Consider the following 15,691-nt stretch of genomic DNA (forward strand, 5'->3'; position numbering starts at 1 on the left):
TGGCACAGGATAGGAGAACTTCTGATCTGTTGTTCATAGGGTCACTATGAGTGATACTTGACATACAACACGAATTGACCAGGAAGAGATTGCCCATCTTTGCTTACTGAGTGCCGTACCCCTATGCCCTGCACATGGCTTGCAACCTGAGTGCAGAGCAGCCTGGGAAAGCAGAAGCCTAGATCTGAGTACAGGGAGTGAAGAACAGATAGCATTCTGCGTCCCTGAGTGACCAGCAGGGCCTCTGAGCTTATTTTCTTGGGGAGGGTGGAGCCCGGTCTCTCCCAGGCTCCCTCCTCTCTTCTGGCTCTAAGAACACTAGGATAAACGCTGGGAGACTGAAAAGGCTGGGGCTCACGTCTCGCTCCAGTGGTCCGTGGCTTGGGGATGAGACACAGAGCAGTCAGAGTGGTTGGAGCAGGGTGGGGGCATGATGACACACAGCTTCTTCACTGGAAGGGGAGTTATCTGGCTGTGGGAGGGACAGTCAGGGTGTGGAGGAGGTGAGGACCCCTCCAGGGCTTGTGTGAGTCAAAATGCTCATGCATTTGATGATCTCACGTCTACACTGACAGGTGGCCACAGACTACAGCTTCTACAGACTACAGAACTAGGATTTCTCCTGAACCCAGACCTCTCCTGGCTCCGGGGAAGACAGGCATATGAGAATCTTTGGCAAACCTTGGTTCAGTGTTCTGCACACACATAGCGCTCACAGAGGTTACTAGCCTGGCAGCTCACAGAATCTGGATCAGACAGAAGAGAACTGAGAGCATTGGCTTCTCTGCCCCACAGCCCCTCCAGCCCTCCTCAGCCTTCCTGCCCTCAGTATTGGCTGCATTTAGAAGAGCCCGATTAAGAGTCTCATCTTCCAATGATTCAGAACCCATCCATCCTCACAAGTGGAACCCAACAGACAAGCTTTGCATTGGAAATCTTCCCTCTGACCCACCAATTTCAATTAATTTGCAAACAGTCTGTCCCTACTCACCCGATGTTTTAATGAGGAAAGGTTCAAAAAGCACCCCTGGTTCCCACAAACACATGTGTCTGATGCCCCAATTCTCACCCAGGTCCTCTTCCCTCCCTCCTTCTTGCCTTCCTGTGGTCACCACAGGCCAAGAGAGTCCCTTTATTTCTCCATCTAGGAAAACAAGCTGTTGGCCTCCACCCTGCAGAAAAGTCCTCACTGGCTCTTGAAGTAGAGAAAAGGGTATCCAACTGGTGACATGAGGCAAGCTTGCTGTCACTCAATTCAGGGACTTAACTTGGCATCCGGAGCGGAATGCTCCCTTCTTTTCCTTCCTTTTGTCCAGTTCTCCCTAGAAGTCCCTCATGCCCATCTCCGTAGGGTCTGAGCACCTCCAATCCCTTTGTGCTTACTTCCTATGCCCATATCGGTGTCAGGAATGAGGCTTTGGGATCTGTTGTCTATCCCATGGTCTCGGGGTCAAGCAGGGCCATCCCAGGGTGAGGCCAGGCTAAGAGCTGGATTCTGCAAGACAAGAGACCAGGTTATTTCAGTGGGTTAGAAAGAGCTCCCACCCCTGCTACATGGTGATGGTGAAATAGCATGGGCTCAGCTGGCAGGGCTCATGGGCTCAAGTCCACAGCTATCATGCGCTCTGTGAACTTCAGCCCCTCTTCAACAGTAACCACCCCCAAGCTCTCACCAGATGTCTGCACATGCAGCAGCACCTGGGCATTGACTTCTTAAGGCCATGAGATGCCACAAAGATCCTGGTCACTTGGTTCCAAAGGGTCATTTATGCACCAAGGTCAATTCCGAAAGACTGAAAATGTCTAGGAGTTACATTCCCCCCACCCCTCGCTTGCTATTCAGTTGTATGTTTTAAACACTATAAGGAGAAAGTAGTATTCTTACTGGCACCAGTTATCTGCTGTACTGAAAAAGAGCCTAATAATAGGAGAACTACTGTACACTGATAGACGCTAAATGGTAGTTAAACATGTTTCTGAAGGAGCAACATACAAGAAGTCTCTTAGTGTTCCTCTTGACCGCATTCGTGGTAAGGCCATCCTGGGAAGCTTAGGTGGGCAGTATGTGGCCTCTTGAGCCAAGAGTTGCTCATCACTGAGCAGATCCAACTACCCCATTTTACAGATGGGGACACCGAGGACAGGAAAAGACCAGTGAAGTCCAGGCTACATTGTATAGTGTTTATGTAGTGACAGATCTAGAATCCTAGTCCCCTGACCCCGACCTAATCACTCTAAGGGGACCGGGTCCCTTAAAGGGACTACTTGAAGGCCAGCAGTAGCCACTGTTCCTCGGGCTCTTCCTCTCACCCTTCTCTACCAGCTTGGCCCCTGCCGGCGCCACCACCTTTACCTGTGACAGTGAGGGTCGCTGTGCTGACCGCCTGACCCAGCTTGTTCTCAGCCACAGCCTTGTACAGGCCACTGTCCTTCAGGGACACGCGAGGGATGACGAGGGAGCACACGCCTAGCACGTTGGTGCTGTACACTGCAGGGTTTCCTTCCAGGCTCTGGCCGTTCTTGAACCAGCTGACGTGAGGTCTGGGAGAGCCCTGAACAGCACAGCTCATGCAGCATTCGCAGCCCTCGGGCAGCAGGTGGGTCCGCAGGCCCACCAGGAAGCGGGGCTTCTGGCTTAAGTCGGGCTCCCGGTAGCTTGGAGCCTTCACCGTGAACCTGTCTGTGGTGAGAGTTGGAAATGATCACAGGGTCAGAGAACCAGGAAAGCTCAGCTACAGCCCGAGGGGAGGAAGAGATCAGCTGTGTCACCTGGGGGAGGTGGCGGACTTCCTGTCACATTTTACCTGCAAATCTGATATTCAAGGGTCGATTTATTTTTTTTTATCCATTTCTTAAAATACTTTGATGGGTTATTTTTTAAAAATCCACACAATTTAATTCACATTCATTTGGACAACTTAGAACATACATAGAATCAAAGAAGAGAGAATAAAAAAATCAACCACAATAGGGAGCTCTGGTAGCCTAATGGTATGGAGCTGCACTGCCAACCTGAAGGTAAGCTGTTCAAAGCTACCAGCTTCTCCACCATGTACAACATAAATCACCACCCTTAACATCTAGGTGTAAATTGTCTAGACATTTTTGTAGTAACACCTATGCAGTTTTATTTCTATTTTAGGAGGAAAATAGAATCCATTCTACTTTATAATCTGAAAGAGACTCTTTCTAAAGGAAATCTTTTGAATGGCTAACAGTTCAAACCCCCCACCCCCCACCCCGCCAGCTGTTCCTCAGGAAAAAGATCTGAGATCTGCTCCCATAAAGATGACAGCTTAGTGAACCCAATGGGAAGTTCTACTCTGTGATGAGGGGGCCACCGGAGTCAGAATCAGCTCGTTGGCATCCAGCGACCACTTACCTAAGGAACAAATGGCCAGGTCATTGACCTTAATCATGTACCCCAAGGGCATCTCAGGGTCTCACACACTCTAGCAGACCTACTCTTGCTGTGCATTGAGAAGTGCTCCCACCATCTCTGTCATTGCTACCCCTTTACTCCCACCCACTGTGCACCCGCCCGGGGTCCACCGTGGGCACCAAAGAGCACACGGCCAGTGAGGCTGGAGGGCGATTCACCTCGCTGCCGCGGGATGGACCAGGGCTCGCTGGTGTCTGAGGGGATGCTGGCTCCCAGCTCGTTCTTGGCCACCACCCGGAAATGGTACTCCTGGCCAGGGAGGACGCCCAGGAGGGTGAAGTGGTTGGTGTGGACGCGGTCAGCCACCTCCGTCCAGGCCCCGTGCACAGAGGAGCGCGTGGACACCGTGTAGTGCAGCGGGACGGCCCCTGCCTCATCCGGGGAGGGATCCCACTCGGCCGTCACAGTGCCGGGCACGTTCTCCTGCAGGCGGATGGGCCCCGGAGCTCGAGGAAACGCTGCAGAAGAGGCAGAGGAAGTCTGCATTAGGGGGAGGGAGCCAGAAAGGAACCTGGAAAATGTTCAAGGGTTTCTGCTGGGACCTGCCCAGTCTTCTAAGGTCCTCAGGGGTGGACAGTTACTTCTATGGGGTGGGAAATATCTTCCCCCAAAAGTCATCATTTTAAATAATTTTCATTTTTGAAAGGAGCTCTTGTGGCTTTAGTCTATAGGAGTTGCACTGCTAATCCCAATGTGGCACCTTTCTAGAGATTCAAATCCACCAGCAGTTCCCAGGGAGAAGGGTGATTCGTCTCCTCCATTTGGATGTACAGCCTTGGAAAACTCTGGAGGGGGAAGCTATGAGCTGGGTATTGCCTCAAAGTAAGTTGAATTAGTTTTTAAACAAAATGGATAGAGCAGTGTCATGGGTTTTTTTGTGTTGATTTTTAGGTTTTTTTATAAGGTAAGAATTTTCCTAAATCAAGTTGCAGAGCCTCACTTATCATTTTGTGCCACCATTTCTGAATATCCTGAAATTCTTGGAGGTCAGGGACCATGTGGGGGTGTCAGCTCCTGAAAGGTACCCTTTATCTCAGACGAGGACCACAGGCAATGCTTCCTGTGGGGCCTCTCCAGCGATTTAAAGCAGCATTATAGACGGAATTGTGTCTTTATACCTGTGAAGATGATCCTGTTTGGAAATAGGGTCTTCTTTGTTGTGTTAATTAGTGGGCTGTAAATCGAGTCGCTTATGAATTCTCAAAAGAGCAGAATGGGTGTGCAGACAGAGAGAGGAGAGGAAGGCTTCTTATGACAGAGATGCAGCTACAAGCTTGTTGGCAGCTACTAGCCGCTGACACAGAGGAGTCTCCTCCAAGTCTGAGTGCAGACTTGTGAATTCTTTATGTAGAAGAAAGTAAGTTCCTGTTCTCTAAAGTCACCCTAGGGATCTCCGGTGATACTGTGATGCTCACCCAAAGGTGGCAACTCTCTAGTGGTTCAAATCCACCCAAGGCTCTGAAGGAGAAAGACACGGGATCTCCTCCTATGCAGTAGACAGCCACTAAAAAACCCACTGGAGGGTCAGGTAGGAGTCGGCTCTGATTTGACAACAATGAGGTTAAGGTTGGGGTTTTTTATTTTAGTTTTTAAAATTCCCCACTTGTTATGAGCACTAAGGAACTAAGACAATTGATGGCTGCCTTTGCTTCCACAATCACACAAAAGGAAGACTAGTTGTGGTCAGTGAGGGAGGCTGGCTTAATTTGCTGCCTATAATGACTAGGGATGATAGAAGGAGAATTGATGCCTTGAGCTGTGGTGCTGGAGAAGAGTGTTGTATATACCATGGACTGCTAGGAGAACAAACAGGTTTGTCCTGGAGAGGGTGAAGCCAGGCTGGTCCTTGGAGGCAAGGATTCTGAAGCTTTGTCTGACATACTTTGGACCTGTTGCAAGGAGGGACCGGTCCTTGAAGAAGGACATCATGCTTGGGAGGGTAGAGGGACAGTGCAAGAGGGGAAGACCCTGGAAGAGATGGATTGATTCCATCACTGGGGTAATGGGAGTATGGGTGTTGGAGACAACAAGATTGTCTCAGGATAGAGCAGGATTTAGGGCTATTGTACTTAGGGTTGCTATGAGTCGCAGGCAACTCAACAGCACATAACAACAACAACAACATAAGGTCCTGCGACATGATAATACAGTCCCCTCAGAGCCCCTCTTCCAGCCTTCTTTCAACCTTCAGTCACATAGTAAGGGCTGATGTGCTGCCACTTGGCATACTCAGGCCTAGTACATCAGCTGAGACAATCCAACCAGATGCAAACTTCCACGCCTTAGCAAATGGCCAGTCCACTTTGAGAGCCCTAACCCAAGCCGGCCTCACCTGCCACCTTAATGAGGAAGCTGTAAGTGGCCTCCTTCCCATGAAGGTTCCTCAGCACCACAGTGTAGTGGCCACTGTCTGAGAGGCTAGCCATGGGAATCAGAAGCTGGGTGAGGCCATCTTTGGTGGTGGTCACATTTCTTGTGGGCAAAGGTAAGCCGTTCTTCAGCCAGGTCACTTTAGGCATGGGTGCTGCCTGGGGGGAAAGAGGAAGGAAAAATTGAGAGGAGAAGCTGCAGGGAAGTGATGGTGTTCAAGTCGCGTCTAGGGGAGAGGTGGCATAGAGGGCATCCTGGGAAGAGAAATGAGTCCAGGCAAAACCGCAGAGGTGGGACTGGGCCTGGAAGAGGTGGTGAAGACATGTGGGGTTGGCAGTAGATGGGAGAGGAGAGTGAAAGAGGGGTAGGCCACAGCCATACCAGCATCTAGATTGGGATCTGTAAGCAATGCGTTTGAACAGGAAAACATAATTAGACCTGGGCTCCAGTGGGAACTGGCTAGGAATGAAGAGGGTTTGGAACAGAAGCATTATTACCCTGTGCCCAAGACCAAAAGGAGGAAGATTTAGAAAAACTCTGCAATAGTCTGGAAGGGACATTATGGTGGCCTTAGAATAGTGGCCACCCTGGGCAGGGTGAAGACGTATGTCCAGCTGCCTGATGATTGTGCTGCCCTCCCTGTGTGGCCCTCAGCACTGACCAGACAGCATGAGTCTAGGGGAAGCTAATGATGCCTCATGGAACCGTTCAGAAGGAGTTAATAGATGGAAAGTGAAGAGCAAGGCCTAGCACAACACACAACACAGTGTGTTAAATACAACTGTCATTGCTGTCATCGTCAGTATTATGATCTAATGGCCAAGAATGCAGAGTTAGAGCTAGCTGGCTTGAATCTAGCTCCACCATGTATGAATTTCCTTACACAGATGATGGTGGTGAGTATAATTTTATTATTATTTGTTAAACTTTTTCTTGGGATTTAAAGTTTACAGGGAAGGTTGATTCTCCAATCAACATTTCACACACGTTTTGTTCCGTGATGTTGATGGTAATCTCTACATTGTAACGGAGTTCTTTCCACTTCCTCTCTGGGTTCCTCATTTCCCTTCATTCTTCTTTCCTGCCTCCTGAGCTCAAAGGCTGCCCTTGTGAGCTTGTGTGGGTGATTGTTCTAAGGACTATGAATCTCCCTGGTGGTACTGTTCATGGTATAAGCTTGTCTATTGGCTCCATAATCATCGCTCTTGGCACCAGCAGCCAGGAAATTCAAAGGCTAATTGCATTGGGAAAGTCTGCTCTCAGGGACCTCTCCAAAGTGCTAAAGAGGAATGGCATCAGTCTAGAGACTAAGGTGCGCCTGATATAGGCCATCTTCTTTGCAATTACTTGCTGTACATCCGACAGCTGGGCATTGACTAAGAATAACAGAAGAATAACTGATGCCTTTGAGCTGTGGTGCTGGAGAAGAGTATTGAACATACCATAAATAACCAGGAGAACAAATAGGTCTGTCTTGCAGAGGGCAAAACCAAGTTTCTGCTTAGAGGCAAGGATTTTGAAGCTCTATCACACATACTTTGGGCACATGGCCAGGATGGACCAGTCCTTGGAGAAGGACATCATACTAGGAAGGGTGGAATGACAGTACAGGAGAGGAAGAACCCGCAAAAGATAGATTGGCGCAGTAAAGGGGACAATGGGATTAGGTATGTAGGAGCCAGTGAGACTGGCACAGGATATGGCAAGGTTTAGAAACATTGTACATAGGGTCGCTATGAGTCACAGGCAATTTGATGGCACGTAGCAACTGCAGCAACAATTGCTAAGCCATGCCGTAAGTTCCTTTCTAGGCTGTAAGTTTCAGAATAGGGTACTAGAGCCTTAGTCCATAAGCAGTTACACTGCTAGGCCAAAGACTACACTTCTCTAGAAGTTGGAATCCACCTGCAGCTAGTTGGAAGAAAGAGGAGACGTCTCCTTCCTCACAATTTACTATCTCAGAAACCCACTGTTGTTGTTGTGTACTATCTAGTCAGAACACACCCACAGCTGAACCTCTGGCTTGTTTTCAGAGGCAGTTAATCGCAGGAGGAAATTGCCCATCTTTCTCCTGTGGAGCAGCTGGTGGATTCGAACCACATGCCTTCGTGATTGCAATGCAGCTTCTTACTACTAGGCCACCAGAGTGGAAACCCAACAGAGGGATCAAATATGAAAGGTTCCTAGCCAATGGCAATGAGTTAGTGGAGATATCGTTTCAGAGGCTCCCCCAGGATCTATCAAACTTGTGAGATTTGGGGTTTTTTTGACGACTTTGGGTTTTGTTCCCTATTTTTCTCCTGCTCTGTCCAAGGCCCTCTATTCGGCGTAGTTGGCAGTGGCAGCTGGGCACCGTCTAGTTCTTCTAAAGTCACTGAGGACTGAATTTGAAGGACAGGCCAGGTTTTTTAACTAATTGTTTCTATGTGTCTTTTCTTCACTCTTTTTTTTTATGATCCAGAGTTGGGGAGACCAAGAGTTGCATCTGAGATGGCCCCTCTAAACGTTTTAAGATCCTAGTTGATAGCAAAGTAGGATGCCGGTGTCCCCTGTATACGTGATGCTGAGTCTCTAGACCTAGTGATTCTTTCCCTCAAAGTGTTAAATGAGGGCTAAGTTTACATAACTCTGCCCAATTTGCTCTTTGGTACAAATGGACATATTTGCAGCACACACAAATCTATATGTACAGGCACTGTCCACGACTGGCTTAAGGTTGTGAGTGTAGCCTCTTTTGGCTCCCCATGCCTGCTCCTTCTGCCTGTCTACCACCTATCCCCATGTAGATAAACGTTTTCTATTCCTGATAATACAAGATGGGGTATGTTATAGTATTTGCCTTTGCTGTCTGTAACCCTTGTGCTTCTCACCTTATCTTCCCTTTAAGGATACTGTGTGATGACCTCTTTACCTCTTTACAGTGAATTTCCCTTCACTCAACTTAATACGTGTCTATTCCCTTGTTAGTGACTTCGTTCCCCTCCCATTCCTGGTCACCAACAAAGACTGTCTTTCTGTGTGTAATCTCTTTGCTGATTTTTTATAATAGTGGATTCATGCAATACTTGTCTTTTGGGGATTAGCATATTTCACTCAGCAGAACATCACGAAAGTTCATCCAAATGGTGAGTCTTTCCAAGGATTCTTTAATGTTGCAGTGTTCTATCATGTGTATGGACCATGGTTTGTTTATTCATTCATCCACTGATGGGCACTGAATACCCTAATTTTAATAATAATAACAATAGAAGAGTATCATCACTTTAATAATAATGAATATAATAACATTATACTTAATAATAATAATAACAACAAAATTGCCATGTGCTGTTTATGTCTCTACCTATGAATGCCTTTATGCTCACTTTTACCCTCATTTGATAGATGAAGATGCTGCAATGCAAAGATGGAGATAGCGGCCCAAAGCAAAGCAGAATGTGAATGCAGGAGTGTGTGCCTATGACCAACACACTGCCCTGCTCAGTCCACAGTCGGGTGTATTGGCTGGGGATCACTGTGCATCAGATGTAGGTTATATGCTTGCACAAAACCTGTGTCGGAGTCAAAGCGGATTACTCACTCACACTAGTAAAAAATCCAATCCCCTGCTGTGGTGTTGATTCTAATTGCGGCCCTGCAGGGCAGAGATGAAGACCCCCCAAACAAAGCGAAGGCTCTAAGCTTTACAGAGGCAGAAGACTCCACTTTCTCCTGCAGAGTGGCTGGTGAGTTCAAACTGCCAATCTTCTGGTCAGCAGTTAAGTGCTTAATCACTGTACCACCAAGCTCTTTATCCACCCCTCCCATTCCCATGACCTCTGAGCTCTTTCTGACTTATATCGTCCCTATCGGATAGAGGAACGCTGTCCCACACAGTTTCCCAGGCCGTAAATCTTTCCAGAACACACAGCTACATCATTCTCTCAAAGAGCAGCTGTTGAGTTCAAACTGCCTAGCATTTTGGTTGGCAGCTGATCCTTTTAACCACTGCACAGCCAGGCCTTGTCACCAGGGTTCCAAAACCCTGTTGTGGAATCAATTCTTCAGAGCTAAATCCAAATCCACCACCATCAAGTCCAGTCTGGCTCATGACAACCTCTATCAAGTTTCCAGTCTTAGCAGGAGCACATGGCTCATCCTTCTCCCAGGGAGAAACTCTGGTGGAGTCAAACTCTTCACCTTTCCTTTCACAGCCCAACCTACTAGGCCACCAGGGCATGTTGGAATACTAGACTTTGGAAGTGTAGCATAGCACGCACCTCTAATGGGATCTTTAAACACACAGTGATGTGGTCTCTCAGTGGTCAGGTGAACATCTTGCCTTCAAGGAAGGCCCTCAAGGTTACATCTGGTTTAATTTCTAGCAAAGTCCAGGTTGCTGATTTGGAGATGGAGGGAGAACTGCTGGGCTGAGCCTGTTCCCTTGGCCACTTCCTCCCTCCCTCTCCTCATGAACTCCTAGGTATACTCACCTCAAAGGAGACAGGCACACGAACCAAGTCCCCAGCTCTGACTGTCAGCGAGTCCTTCATGCTGGAGTCCATAAGGAACTTGGGACAGACTGAAATAAACAAGATGGCTTGTCACCTCCCTCTGCAGCTGACCCCAGTCCCAGGGGGCAGTCAGTTGATGCTTCAGACCCTGATAGGGATTGGAGGCTGCAAAAGGAGTTGAGGAGGGTGCTGGGGAGGAGGATCCTGAGGGGGAGTGTCAGGAGCCGGTGGGGAGACGCTAGTGGGGAAGGGAGAGGGGTAGGACTAGGCTGGAGCAGAGGCAAATAGTGAAAAAGTATCTGGGTTTTGCAGGTATTAATATCCTGGGCTTTGCAGATAAGGAAACTGTTCAGAGTGACTTGTCAGGGATCACAGAGTTAGACTTAGATTTAGAAAGTTAGAGTTAGAGAGTTAGAGTTAGAGTTAGAGTTAGAGTTAGAGTTAGAGTTGTTAGAGTTAGAGTTAGAGTTAGAGTTAGAGTTAGAGTTAGAGTTAGGGACAGGACCATGACAAGATTCTGCAACACTAGCCCCTTAGTGTCCTGTGCTTTTTACTCCATTATGTCCTTCTTATTTTAACAGTGACAAGTAGGGTGAGCGCCATGGCCAGTGTCAGCTTGGATCAAAAGCGGGTCAGCTGCTTCTGGATCAAAGCCCAAGGGAAAATATCATCCACCTTCCCATAACAGGAAAGGTGAGGCTTGCTCTACCTTGAGCGTGAACTGTGAAAGCTAAATAGCACTTGAGCCTTCTGAGGCCGTGCTTGGAAAGCAGTAAAAAATCCTGGAAAGAAAACCAACTTAGGGGCCAAAAGCCCCTGATCTAGATCCTGCCTCTGCCACATGGTAAATTTGGACTAAAAATATTCATCATGTTGGGTTGTTATTATTAGTTGTAAATGGAAAACATTTCTGAGCAGGCTTACGCAGCCCAGTGCCTCCAGCATAGTAGGTGCTCAAGAAACAATACTAAACTGAAGAGCGGGGGTCCTGGCTCAGCAAATTACAGATACACTCAGGAAGGGTCTGCAGCGCTTGGGGCTCTGCAAAGGGGGCAGCACTCACCAGAAGCAGGAATAGCTTGCACTAACATGTCCAGTGCAGTGGGCTGGCCACGTCCCCCGTCGTTAACAGCCGTCACCCGCACGAAGTAGCCCTCTTGAGGTCGAAGCCCCTTGACTGTGTAGGTGGTGACAGCCAAGGTGCCCACGTGGCATGGGCTCCACTGGAGACTATCTGAACCACACAGCTCCACCACATACCCCAAGGCTTCATCCGCATCCTGGGTATCCGGTGAGGCCCAGCTCAGGGTAAAGCTGGTGTTTGACGTGTCTGTCACCTGGAGATCCCGCACGGGCCCAGGGGGACCTGGCCGAACACCATGAGAATGTCAAGGGGGCACTATCATTCACTCTCCTTCCTTGGGGAAGTCTGGGGACCTCTACCATCTAGGAATTCTGTCTCTAGACTTTCTTGAAGCACATCTGGGATCGATGCTTTACTCTATCCTATTTTCCATCCCATCATGCACACAAATCCCAGATCATCCCCTCCAGCAAGCTTCCTCCAACTCACTCCACTCACTGGACAAACTGCCAACAGGACCTGACCCCTCCCCTGACCCCACTGGCGGCTATTAGTTAACGCTGAGTTGATTCTGTTAACTAATGGTAACCCCATGTGTGCGGAGCAGAACAGCTCCATAGGGTTTTCAGGGCTATGACCTTTTAGATACAGGTAGACAGGCCTTTCTACCAAATAACCTCAGCATGGGTTCAAACTGCCAACCTTTCAATAGTAATCAAGTGCTTAACCTTTTGGACAGTAGTTAAGCATCTATGTCACCCAGAAACTCTACTTCCTCACCTCCCTTTTCCCAATTCCTGAAATCAGTTCTTTAGTTGAATATTTCTTAGGGACCAAGATCTTTGAATATTAGAATTCTTTATATTTTTTATTCTAAACTCTTAAGTTTCTAGGCAAGATTCCTTTTAGGCATTTGATCCAGACTGCTGCATATTCTTCACCTTTGCAATGGGAACAGTACTGTGTAATCCTACCTCCCACAGGATTCCGGAACGAGCAAAGGGTATGATGTGTGCTGAAGGACTTGAAAATTGAAGAGCGATCTAGACTCTGGTTCCCAAACCTGTGTATTGGAATCCTCAGGGAAGTTTTAAAAAATGATGACGCCTAGATGCCTTTGAGCTGTGGTGTCAGAGTAAATGACTAAATATCCCATGGACTGCCAAAAGAGCAGTTACGTCTTAGACAAAGTCCAGCCAGAGTGCTCCTTGGAGACAAAGATGGCAAAGCCTCATCTCTCATACTTCAGACATGTTACTAGGAAAGGCTATTCCTTGGAAAGGAGCATTATGTTTGCAAAAGAGAAGAAGACCTCCAACAAGATAGATAGACATAGTGACAGCAGCAATGGGCTTGAGTGTGTCAGATATGATGAGGATGGCACAGGATAAGACAGGGTTTAAGTCTGTTGTTCACAAGGTCACTGTGAGTTGTACTCAACTCGATGGCGTCTAACAACAACAATAACAACAAACCCCACTGCAGAGATTCTACTTGTTCTGAGGAAATGACCTAGGCATCGGGATTTTTAAGAGCTCCTGAAGTGTTTTTGAAAATGCTACCAAGTATGAGAAATGCTGCCTAGGATGGTACTTCTCAAACTTCAACCCACTCAAGACTGAATGGTTTTCAGCTTTGAAGTTTTTTGTTGGAATTATATGTTTTCAGTAACAGAAAGCATTTTGGGGGGGGGGAATCTATTTTGGTAATTTTGATACAATTGTAGTTGTGTGCCATTGAGTTGGAACTGACTCATGGCTGACCCTTCAGTGGGTTTACAGAGGCTTTTAAACAACTTGGGAGGAAATTACCCATCCTCCTTCTATGGAACATGTGGAAATTTGAACCACGTACTTTTCGGTTGACAGTGCAATTATTTACCACTAATCCACCAGAGTTCCCTTTTGTTTTGTTTCTCTTTTATTTATTCATTGTTGCACATTTTCTCTACTCCATCATCCCCCTTCCTCAGCCCACGTCACAATGCACCCCTTGTTCCAGATGGTTCTCATACATATAATGCATAATCATATATTCCTTTCAGACAGTTCTTCCTCTCATCTGTTCTAATGCAGTGTTCATTATCCACTCTTTCCCCATTCCCTCCCCAACCTCCCATGTCTGTCCTATTTAATAACAATGGTGTTGTGCAGTATTTATCCTTTTGTAACTGAGATATTTAACTTAGCATAATGTTCCAAGGCTCCATCATGTTGTGTAGTGTTTTACTGTTTGTTTTTCAGTGCTGTGTAGTATTCCATTGTGCAGATGCCCCATAGTTTTTCTATCCATTTCTTTATTGCTAGGCTTGCTTGGATTGCTTCAATTTCCTTGCTATTGTGTATCATGCAGCAATAAACATAGGTGTGCAGAGTTACCTTTTATATAATTATTATTAGATACCATAGAGTCGAGCATGACTCATAACTATAAACAACAGATCTGAAGCCTGTCCTATTCTGTGTTATCCTCACCATCTCTGTGGTACACAAACATCCTGAGGAAACTCTATTGCTGGGGTTGTAGAATGAGACTCATTTTTCCCAGAGGCACACAATTATACAGGCCACCACCAAATGGCAGCATGCACTAAAAGTGGGACAGAAGATTCCCAGTAAGCTCCAGAGGCAGATAACATAGATGAGCACTATGTGTCCCTGGTCCACGATAGAATTCATCTATGTCCAGATCACCTAGAGATTTTGTTAAAAACACAGATTCTGATTCAGTAGAGCTGGTGAGGCATCCTGCATTTCTAACAAGCTTCGGGATCCTGGGTGACAAAGGTTTAAGAAGTATAGTTATTGGTGTAGCTGTATCTTATTAGTTGACATCAAGTAAATTCCATCTCATGGCCAATCCATGTCTGCAGAGTAGAATTGTCCTTAGCGTTTTAAAGGCTGTGAGTTGGGGGATGTGGATAACAGGTCTGTCTTCTGAGACATCTTTGCCTACCTCTTGTTATATGCCATCGAGTTGACTAGGATCCAGAGACCCTATGAACAGTAACTATGAACTTTATCCTAGCCTGAGCCAGTCTCACTGTCTCCGACACACCTGCACCATCTCCACAGTCACTATGTCAATCCACCTCATCCAGGGGCTCCCTCTCCTGAGCTGACCCTCCACCCTTCCAAGCATGATCTTCTTCTTCAAGAACTGGTCCCTCTCAGCACTGATTATCCTACTTGTCTCTCCATTCCCAATACTGGCAAAAGGGAGGTTAACAATAACATGGAGAGGTTTGGTCCACTTGCAAGAAATAAGATGCCCAGACCAGCCTTCCTCTCCACCTCTTCACTATACACCCTTGCTCCCAGAGTCACCCTTAGATGCCATTTGCACAGGAGTATTGTAGAGTGGCCTATTCTTGTCGGGGTCATTCAAACACCCTGCATACCAACATTGTACGCAGGATCTGAGGGGAATAGAGATGCTCCCCAGGTCTTTACTTGGCCAGTCCAGCTAGTGTTAAGAGCACTTGGCCCTGTCGGTGACTAGCACTGGGTCAGAAGGGTCGAAGACAGTCTATAGAGATCTGTAGGGCAAGACTTTTCAAGCTGTACGCTTTGATATGTTAGAACGGACCTATTAAAGGGGGCTTCTGTTTTTCTGGGTTGTTTGGTTTTGGCTTTTTTTTTTTTTAATGTGTCCTCTAATCAAAGAGGCCAAATGATTCACATCTACCAGCTGCTATTCAGGGGAAATACCAGAGTCTCCTCCCATACAGTGTCAGAAACCCAGTAGAGCGCAGCTATGGAACAGAGTCAAACTGACTCCAGGGCAGTTGGTTTGGGTTAATCAAGTTTGGGACATTTGGGTTGAACAAAATTAGACCAATTTCCTTGTAGCTGGCTTTGGACACATCCTAGGCTACAGGTGAGAAGCATCTGTAAAGACAGATCTTACTTCTTATTGTTGTCAGACTATCTCCTGGCATCTCTTGGTACCTCAGTGGTCTTGCGATCACAGGCAGGAAAATGCTGGTCTGGACCATAAATTTCTCAAGGCACAGATCAGACTTATACACCTAGTTCCTGGCATGACGTTGAACAGCTAGTAGGTAATGAGCGAATGTTTGCTGGATAGAGAACTGGTGACTGAGATTCTCTGTGGCTCCAGGAATGATAAAGACTCTTTGTCATAAGACTAAGACAGGAGGGCCCAAGGGGCAAGGAGAAAGTGAGTGTTCTGAGGAAGGGGGTCTTCTAGTCCTCTTGCCAACCCCTGGGCCTGTCTGGCTTCAGTTTAAGAGCTGGAGCTCCGGTGGCCTAGTGGCAAGAAGCTGCGCTGCAACTTTGA

General features: G+C 47.2%; 1 protein-coding gene across 1 annotated transcript in view; it reads right to left on the reverse strand.

The window, feature by feature from the left end:
• Window positions 1-354: 354 nt before the first annotated feature.
• IGFN1 (immunoglobulin-like and fibronectin type III domain containing 1) overlaps window positions 355-15,691 on the reverse strand; it is a 48,280-nt gene continuing 32,943 nt past the window's right edge. Inside the window, exons 20-25 of the mRNA XM_006892109.1 lie at window positions 11,369-11,671; window positions 10,285-10,373; window positions 5,775-5,970; window positions 3,601-3,900; window positions 2,354-2,680; window positions 355-452 (exon numbers count right to left, since the gene is read on the reverse strand). Of these exons, the coding sequence (XP_006892171.1) occupies window positions 355-452; window positions 2,354-2,680; window positions 3,601-3,900; window positions 5,775-5,970; window positions 10,285-10,373; window positions 11,369-11,671 (1,313 nt within the window). The remainder of the gene's footprint in view (window positions 453-2,353; window positions 2,681-3,600; window positions 3,901-5,774; window positions 5,971-10,284; window positions 10,374-11,368; window positions 11,672-15,691) is intronic.

Source organism: Elephantulus edwardii, unplaced genomic scaffold, assembly GCF_000299155.1.
Source record: "Elephantulus edwardii isolate Elephantulus edwardi_28Jun2011 unplaced genomic scaffold, EleEdw1.0 scaffold00110, whole genome shotgun sequence".
In the NCBI taxonomy this organism is placed as follows: Eukaryota; Metazoa; Chordata; class Mammalia; order Macroscelidea; family Macroscelididae; genus Elephantulus; species Elephantulus edwardii.